This window comes from Hemibagrus wyckioides, linkage group LG28 (assembly GCF_019097595.1).
Source record: "Hemibagrus wyckioides isolate EC202008001 linkage group LG28, SWU_Hwy_1.0, whole genome shotgun sequence".
Lineage (NCBI taxonomy): Eukaryota > Metazoa > Chordata > Actinopteri > Siluriformes > Bagridae > Hemibagrus > Hemibagrus wyckioides.
This window is the reverse complement of record NC_080737.1, coordinates 12,305,716-12,315,669: the sequence shown is the minus strand read 5'-3', so window position 1 is coordinate 12,315,669 and position 9,954 is coordinate 12,305,716. Positions and strand designations below refer to the sequence as shown.

The following is a 9,954-nucleotide window of genomic DNA, read 5'->3' as shown; positions in this document are numbered from 1 at the left end:
CTGAATAATAAGATTGTTATGTTTTCTCACAGGTTTTTTATTATTGCTGTCACGCTCAAGGGCTGTAAGATATTTTAGTCACGTGGTGTGTGAATGTATATAGGTGTGTTCGACTTAAAACGGCGCTGTGCAGACCGTATGTGTATGACATTATAGTGTACATCAATGTGTATGACATTAAAGTATCGAGAGAGCAACAGTGTTTAACTACAACGATCAATGTTTACTAAATTCCTCTAGGGAATGGCAAAATTCGAGTTAAAACATTCGGGGCTAGATTAAAATCATTCGGGGCTCGAGCCCTAGCGATGCCCCTACTCACGCCCTCAAGAGAGCAAGCTGTATCCTCGAGTGAAAGTGGAGATAAACTAAATTAGAAGTTTTTAGAATTGCGTATAAAGGCAGCTTGTCCAGCTATAGACAGACTCTAAAAGCTGCTCGGGCCGAGCATCTGAGCAAACTGATAGAAATAAACCAAAACAATCCCAGATTCTAATTTAGTACAGTGGCTACAGTAACAAAACATCAGATATCTGAAAAGAGTACTCCATCACAGTTTATTAGTGAGGACCTCATGAATTTCTTCACCGAAAAAATTGATAGTATCAGGAACATAATGGATGTTGAACCTTTGACACCATCCTGTGATCCAGTCCCGCCTAAAGCTCCACATCTAGAACTACAATGCTTCACAGGTATAGGACAGGAAAAGCTAGATAAACTTATCACCACGGCTAAATCAACGTGTTTGTTAGATCCGATTCCAGCTAGATTGCTGAAATACATACAACTGGAGAGCCTCTTCTCAACATTATTAATTCCTCGCTATATTCAGGTCACGTGCCTAAACCTCTCAAGTTGGCTGTTATTAAGCCTCTTCTTAAGAAACCTAAACTAGACCCTAATAAATTATCAAATTACAGACTGATTTCTAACCTTCCATTTATATCTAAAATATTAGAAAATGTGGTGTCTGCTCAAATATGCTCCTTCTTACCGGAAAACAATATCCTTGGAGAATTTCAGTCAGGTTTCAGGCCCCATCATAGTACAGAAACTGTGCTAGTTAAAATCACAAATGACTTGTTTTTAGCTCCGATTAGTACCGTTTAGTCAAACGCAGTACATGTTGCATGTTTTTTATAAGAAATAAAAAGGATAAAAAGTAGATAGAATAGAAAGTACTAGTGTTAGTGGGTCAAGGTTTTTATATATTAAATAAAAGAAATCAAGTAGATAGCATAGAAGTAGAATAAAGGGTTTAAGTGTTAGAGAGTCAAGATTTTTTTGAATCAATAAAAATTAATGACCTGCACACGCGCATCTACAGCATGGCTAACTATCACCTAATAATTCCACTTTGTGCAAGCTAATGGTGTTCACAAAATATATTTTTAAAAATATATACTGATAGAAATTTTAAAAGAGCATGCCAGAAAATGACAAACTAGCACACTGTTTTAGAGATGGGGATACAGTATTTTCTAGTGACAAATTTGACCAGAAATTTCTTTTCTTTTCTTTTTTTTGGTGTGCTAGTGCTAATTACTTACTGTTTACTCTTACTGGTCTGTTCTCATGCCATTGAGTGAACATTGTTATCTGTTACTTACACTGTCGTAGCTTTTGTTTGTGTTTGTGTTTCTGATACTTTTGATAATTAATCAAATCAGAGCTATTTAATAACGCACAATTTTGAGCAAAAACTATGGGATTACAGAAACAAGACTCTTTGGAATTCATTACTTTCCAGCCCTGGTGACCTTCAATAGCATGGCTTACTCACCTATTAGCCACCTCACTGCATATGTTATCATGTTAGAAAATGTACAGATCTGAGTGTCTTTTTGAACTGGATGTTGGCTTTCCTCATTAATATTCTACAGTGTTATATATTTATATCTATATTTTTGTAAAGCTGTACAGTTTGATTGCATCCTTGTGACCTTCAGAATAAAATTTAGTTCAGGATTGTTTTGCCTCGCCTTGTTTTTATTTATGTAAAAAAATCCCTTTGTGTAGCTCCTATGGTTTATGGTTTGGCCTTTTTTTGACTACACACTTGACCACATTTGTGTTTGAACTATTTTGACTGTTTTTTTTTCTGTTTTAATAAACCTCATGTGTATGGATCCTTATATGCTTATATCTATGCTTATCTCCACAGTTACAATATTTAGGACCTACTCCTACCCACACTTGCCATATTGATGTATTCTGTATCCAAATCCTAATTCTTTTGGTGTTTTGCCTTCAGCAAGTGATCTGCAGTTTAATTGAATTCTTGGCCACTGCAGATTCCACTTCATTGCCTTATAAAAGTTTTGGATTGCTTTGGCAGTGTGCCTCAGGTCATTGTCCATCTGCACTGTGAAGTACCTACCAGTGGATTTTTAAGCATTTGACTGAATCTGAGCAGATAATATAGCTCCTCAGATTCAAAGTGACATACAGCCAAGTTGGTCTGTATATATATATATATATATATATATATATATATATATATATATATATATATATATATATATATATATATTTACAGATGTATTTATTTACATTACAATGTATTCTTCTTCTAGTTAATTAATTAGAATGATCGCTACACAAGATACACATGCCCTGGTTTACCACTAGGGGGCTCTTATTCCCTACAGTAAACATTGTGTTGATTCTCGAGCTGAAGAGGAAACAACCTGCTAATCAAACATACCGCCTCCTGCAGGTTAAGGGTCAGTAATTCATAAAAATATCTTACTTCAAAACTCAGACTGATTATAAAAAAAACCCACTTTAGTATGAATCCCTATAATGCTGAATCATGTTCTACATTTTTTAAGATATGAATGAAATGTTCTAGCTGTTCTAAATTAGGAAAACGTCCTACTATTAATAGTTACTAACCATTTTTTTTTTCATTATTATCACTAATTCGAAGAAATATTTGGTAAAATATTTACAGTAATCTATAAAGTAATAGTAGTTTAGTTAGTACACTTTGCTAGGGCGAGCCTCTGACCGCTAACACTCACATTTTTAAACGGTTCCCTCACACTGACTATTTATTTATTTATTTATTATCACTGTGTCCTCATTCATTATGCTCTGAGGAATAAACAGGCCTAAATGAACCCTCAACAACTCACTAGGAATACACCATCTATACTACCACACGACAGACAGAAATAAAATTGGCTTACATTTTTAAAAAAGTGATGAGATACACATTCAAATGTTGAAATATATATTTTATGTACTTCCAATGATCAAGTACAGTACATCATAAGTAACAGAAACACAAACACAAACTTAACAAAAGCTATGACAGTGTAAGTAACAGATAACAATGTTCACTCAATGGCATAAGAACAGACCAGTAAGAGTAAACAGTAAGTAATTAGCACTAGTTCACCAAAAAAAAAGAAAAAGAAAAAAGAAAAATAAATTTCTGGTCAAATTTGGCACTAGAAAATACTGTAATACTGTATATCTCTAAAACAGTGTGCTAGTTGGTCATTTTCTAACATGTTGCATTATGCTCTTTTAAAATTTCTATCAGTATATATTTATAAAAACATATTTTGTGAACACCATTAGCTTGCACAAAGTAAAATTATTAGGTGATAGTTAGCCATGCTGTAGATGCGCGTGTGCGGGTCATTAATTTTTATTAATTCTAAAAAATCTTGACCCTCTATCACTTACACCCTCTATTCTACTTCTATGCTATCTACTTGATTTCTTTTATTTAATATATAAAATCCTTGACCCACTAACACTAGTACTTTCTATTCTATCTACTTTTCATTATTTTTATTTCTTATAAAAAACATGTTACATGTACTGCGTTTGACTAAACGGGATTTGTCACAGCACAGCACTTACATATTGTTGCTCGTTTGTTGGTTTGATTTGATCCATCGTAAGTTACTTTGGCTGAAAGCATCAGTCTGCCAAATGATGATGTAAATGTCATGTAAATGTAATTGTGACCGACCTGCTCCCCATATTCGAGCAGGTTAGCTAAATACGTACCGAAAATATAATAATTTCAACATACTACGATTTGGTACACTTTAATTCTAAGCTCTGATACTATTACGGACGGATAGTATTTGTTTTAATTTGGATTTGGCATCATGTCAGTCATTTTTTACAGACACGCCCCTGACACCCTCTTCACTGGTTGTCAGTGCTTTATTGTATTTAACCTATATTCTGTAAATTGTATATTTACTTAGCCTAAGCACTACTGCTTTTGGTGTTTCCGTTTGTGAAAATGGAACGATGGATTGTGAATCGGGTGGACCCTCAACTCTCTATAGACTTGCACTGGATTAGGATCAAACCTGCCCTATCCAATATGGCAAACGCATTGCCGTCTCTCTGTAACTATAGTTAGCACCCGCAGCTAATCTGTAGCAAGCTTTGCAGTGATTGGTTGAGCTCTTCACGTGCGTTGTGCCCTGTCCAATATGGCGAACTCATTGAGGTCTCTTCCTTTCTATAGCCAGCTAATCTGATTGGCTGATTCTTTAGGGGCGGTGCACAGCCCTTTACAGGCTTACCAGAGCGGCGCAGAACAGAGCAAGTGTCTCAATTGGCATTCGTGGCTGCTTTCTAGCTTCTGCGCACATTTTCGGCTTACCAGCGAGAATTTCGGAGGCTAGCCGCAGAGGCTAGCTGTCAGTGACGATCCGTGTCCGCCTCGGTGCTGTCTCCCGGCTAAGATCGTTCAGTTTAATCGCTGGAGAAATAGCAAACCAAAACACGGTAATTGTGCTTCTTTCTTATGCCAGTCATGGTGTTTACGTTTTGCTGTAGCTGAATAAGCTATCCGCGGCTAACCCATACACCGTGCTCGTAGGCACCGGTACAAGAATTGTGATAGAGCTGCACATTTATTTCATCTAGCTTGATTTTAAAGAAAATGGTGAATGTGTTTCAAATTCAGAGGTGTATCGATGCCAGGCTGCGTTGCCATGCTGCACGAGACAGCGCTGTTGGCAACAGTGTTGTTGTAATGTCAGGGTGAATGTTAACGTTAATGTAAGCTAACGACACACACACACACACACACACACACACACACACACACACACACTTATACGTGCTGTCAAATGTCTCTAATACACTCCGAGTAGAAGAACAGATGAGATTTATTAGAGATACTGAGGTCTTGTTGCAAAAATATCACTTACTTAAAATGCTAAATCACTCCCCTTTATGCTCTCCGTCCATTCTTAAAAGCTACTCTGACTCCCTGTCAACCCGATTCATTTTACTGACATAAATAGTTATTAAATAAGCTATATGACCCTGTGCCATCAGTACAACCGTGCAGTAATGCACTTGAGTGTGTTATTACAGAATAATGCTACAATGCAGCCTAAAAATTGAGCTATTAGAAATTCCATTTGTTCTCAGAAACACAGTTATAGCATACACGGTATAGGCAAAAGTTTGTGCAGAGCTGACCAACACATCTATAGGTGCTTGTTGATTATCCTTTTCTATTTTTGTGTCTTGTTTTAATAACTTTGAGAGGCTTTTTACAAGGTTTTGGAGCATGGTGTATTCAGCCACAAGAGCAAGAACATTATTGAGGTCAGGTATTGATGTTTTGTGAGGAGGACTGGGATGCAGCTGGCATTTCATCCATCCATCCATTCTTCCATCCATCCATCCATCCATCCATCCTTCCATCCATTTTCAGTCTCGCTTATCCTACTCAGGATTGTGGAGAACCTGGAGCATATCCAAAACCTGGACAGGGTGCCAGCACATCACAGGATACACACACACTCTCAAACCCCCATTCACGCACTATGGTCAATTTAGAGATGCCAGTACGGACTTTGGAGTGGTGGAGGAAACTGGAGATGGGAATCAATCCACCAATCCCGGAGGTGCGAGGCAAAAGTGCTAACTCAGCCACCAGGCTCAAAGTTCATCTCAGTCATGTTAAGTGGAGTTGAGGTCAGGGACCTGTATGTAGGACAGTGAGTTCAACTAGAGTTTAAGCACATCACGTCTTCATGGTGCTCGGTTTATACACAGCGAAACAGGTTCCCGGCTTCTTAGTTAAACTGAAGGACAATAAAAAAGCTACACTATACAAAAGCATCCTATGCAGTTGTGTAGTCTGGGGTTAAATTGTGATATAATCAGGTGTGTACTAACCTTTGGTCCTGTATTGTATGTTCCTGCACATTCTCACATCAACATCAAGTACCTCTCAATAGGAAGAAGTTAAAGGTCTAGATATGTTGCTGTGGCGATTAAATCTAAGGGTTGACGTCTTTAGGTTTTGTTTTTCTACTTCTAGTCTGTAGTGTACTGTACTACTTGTAGTCTGTTAGACCACATTCTACCACATATCAGAACATCACTATTTCTATATTGTGTTTGATATCTGGATAGATGGGCATGTAAAAAAAAAAACCCAGTTATGAAACGTCTTAAGAAATAAATCTGCTTAAACCAGTGTTGCCAGATCGGATCGTCTTTCCAAGCCACTTTCATGACGTAAAATCTTTCCAGTTGACAAAAAAACAAGACGTGCAGAATATACGTCCAGTAATATAATGTGAAACAAAACTAACTTACTCCTATTAGTGCTAATCTAATGATTATTTCCTGTTACTATATCTGTATAACTGGAACTGTTCTAAATCATGTAGACATTCATCAGCATTAATCTTTAAAGAGAAAATGAAACAAGTGGAAACTCATCCACCAAAACTGCTTCAATGATATGATTTAAAATGAGTCATTAAGTCTAAAAAGTGCGAGTTGTCAGATGTAGTCTGGAATTCTTGGCATAAACCCAACATATTTATCAGATGAAGATCTGATATTTCTGGATCATTTACTAGGTCATTCTTTGTGCTGCTTGATGTAACATCACCTAACCTTTGAAAGTTTTTGAGGAGCAGGTTTACAACGAAAAAGCAAAGACGTGACCTTTTCCTGTTTGCGTCTGTTTTTTTGTTTTGTTTTTTTTGCTGTTTTTCCATCCGAAACTCTTTCGACCCAAAATATCGCTCTTGTTTCTTGTTGACTGAGTGATTGATAATGTTTAATACTTATTACCGGCCATGAAAGGGGTTTTATTAGTTCTCATGAGCGGAGATTGATGAAGCTGCGAACACACTAATCAGATTAGAACAGACTGAATTTGACCTTTTTTCAGATCCTCTAATGTTTCATGTATAGCATGAATGGCATGTGGTGAAGCACAGATTCTGCACATGAACATACAGTATGTCATAACCTGTCTACATCCTTATTGTCAGAACTTGTCTTACAAGGATATAAAGTGAAGCTTTCTGTAAGGAAGCGTCTTTAGTCCAAAGTGTCAGTACTTTGTGATGGTTAATATGTTTTCCACCATGGGAAAGTCTTCAGTTCATGAGACTTTGACTAGGTATGTTTTAATCATTTAAAGTGAGTTTGGTGAGAGAACAACTGCTTGTGTTTGAGAAGGTTTCCTGACATGACAGTGCGGCATTAATTAATATACTTAAATTGTGATTGCTGAGTATTTGCCGTGTTTAAGACGAATAATACTCTATAGGATGTGCTGCTTTTGGAAAATAATCAACTTCAGGATGGTCTGAGTGTTTCTGTTTTATGTCAGGCTGCATCACACCACCATGTTATTGATTGCCTATAATAGCACATCTCTTGGATGTTTTATTACTCACATATTAGACATTTAGTGAACTTGATCAGCCTCTGCATGTTCCATTTCCTTTGTTTTTCTACTCATTCACTCCTTCTGTCTTCTTCACAGGCTCTCAGATTGATGAATCAGCCTTTCTAGCCCATGTTGAAAATGGGACCCAAGTGATCAGGGGAGACGATGGACATTGAGGACGTAAGCTGGCCGATCCTGGTGGCGCTCTTCTGCGTCTCGCTCCTGGTTGTGCTCACATGGCTCGTTCAGTTCTCGCAGGCTCTGCTGTGGTCCAGGAGAGGCAGCCGAGCGGCGCAGAGCAGAGACGCGCCGTGGCAGCTGCCCCTACGCCTCACTCACCACACACTGACGGGAGGAGTGTGGGGTTTGCTGCTCAGGTACCGGCTGGGCCGATGCGACTCTGAGGCTGGTGTCAAGGGCCTCCTGTCCTCACTTTTCACGTTCAGGTCGTTCAGAGAGCACTGTCAGCGAGCGTGGGTGAGAGCACTCAACGAGCAAGCCTGCCGGCAAGGGGTGAGTGAGTTGGTGTTGTGACCTGAGATCGTGTTCGATTCATGCTAGCAAGAGAAGAGATGTGTCAGAAGGACTGTTTTCATTGAGTAGTCAAATGCCATCGTGTGTTTTGATGACTCCTTGCGCAGATATTTGCACATGGTAGCAGGTATTTTTTATAAACCCCTATTTTAGCGAGTGTGTAGGTGCACAGTGTGTGTGAGGTGGAGTTACTCGTTCCAGCGTGTGGGAGTGCGACTGTCAAGAGTGAACGGCAGGTTCATGTGTAATCCTCTCTGCCAGTCTTACCTCTCTCCCTGTTACAGTCTCTGTCTGAATTACATCATCTCTCTTGAGGCTGATTTTATTTACCCAGTACAATACACACAGATGTGGGACACACTAAAGGAAGAATCGACATAACATATCTTAGTAAGGGCCTAGGCCATCATGAGCTGCCAGAACAGCTTCAGTCAGTCCCTCCAAGACTATTTTCACTATTTTGTGGTTGCACACATTAACACAAAATGAAGCAAACTGTGATATTTGGAGCAGCTTGCAATCTTGAATTACAGCAGATTTGTGTCAAGACGAGTCATGTGACTTCACATCACAACACACATTCAGCCCAAGCCCTCTATGATTCACATGCATTGACAATGAATACAGCTATCATTGAAAGTAATTACAAATGGTATGTGTCTTCGCAGGGAGTTTAAAAGAAGAATCCTATGCTTGCATTTTCAGTAGTTTTCCACAAAAAATTCCCAGCTGAAATCCTGAAGAGATTGGTCAATGTACATTTCCATCGATTTTACTGATGAACACCGAAACGTGACCTCGGGTATAGTGGATGTGGACGGAGTCATTTTGAAAGAGACCACTCCCATACAGTCGAGAAATGTTTTAGTTTAGGATAAAAGTGATCAGTCAGGTGATCAAGAATATTTTATTGCTTTGCAGTGACATGTTTCTCTAAGACACACGAGCAAAATATGCCCCCAGGCTTCGTTTTATTCGAGCTTGGAAGGAAAAAATCCTGAAACAGTCTGTAGTACACTACTTCCCGATATTTTTACACTATCTAGGATATCAGCAAGTCCGAAGCGTAGGCGGGTCTAATCAACACCTGTCTGCTGAATTTCATATAAGACGCACTCGTGTCCAAGAAAAGCTTCAGAAGCACGTAAGGTGTTGGCAGTAGTATAACTAGAACTAGGTTGCATGGGAATTAGGAAGTGTTTGTACAGTTCTTTACAGTTAAATTGGTAAGTGTTCAGTGTTGAGAGAAGTGAGGAAACGTAATTTGTTATTCATTTGTTAAATCATGAATCTGCCGTTGATCAATTTTGCTTGATTAATAACGTTTGTATATACCTTATATATGGTATATATGACAAATCTACTGAAAATGATTCATATAGCCTGCTAGTCATAGAAAAAATGACACTTAGTGGACTCACCTTGATATCCTGGTGTTTACAGTGCAGCTGTTTGACTAATATGACGAATATATAAATGCAGCTGATTAATCCTGTTCCTCATCACATCATAGAAATGATAGACAGTAAAGTACACTGGATTGCATTCATAACACAGACTTTAATGATATTGAATATTTTTACCCCATAGTTCAAGTACTTAAATAGTTTCACTTCCTTTTAGTAGAAATATCCTGTTCTCATTTCAGAGCTTGTTTCAAAGAGGAATGTCTAGAAAGATTTTCTCATATTTAACATTCTGTAATATGAGCAATAGAAATA

The 9,954-nt window shown here is 38.2% G+C and overlaps 1 protein-coding gene across 1 annotated transcript in view; it reads left to right on the top strand.

Annotated features, from left to right (window-relative positions):
* The first annotated feature begins 4,565 nt into the window (after nucleotides 1–4,565).
* c2cd2l (c2cd2 like) overlaps nucleotides 4,566–9,954 on the top strand; it is a 40,328-nt gene continuing 34,939 nt past the window's right edge. Inside the window, exons 1-2 of the mRNA XM_058383449.1 lie at nucleotides 4,566–4,770; nucleotides 7,796–8,212. Of these exons, the coding sequence (XP_058239432.1) occupies nucleotides 7,865–8,212 (348 nt within the window). The 5' untranslated portion in view covers nucleotides 4,566–4,770; nucleotides 7,796–7,864. The remainder of the gene's footprint in view (nucleotides 4,771–7,795; nucleotides 8,213–9,954) is intronic.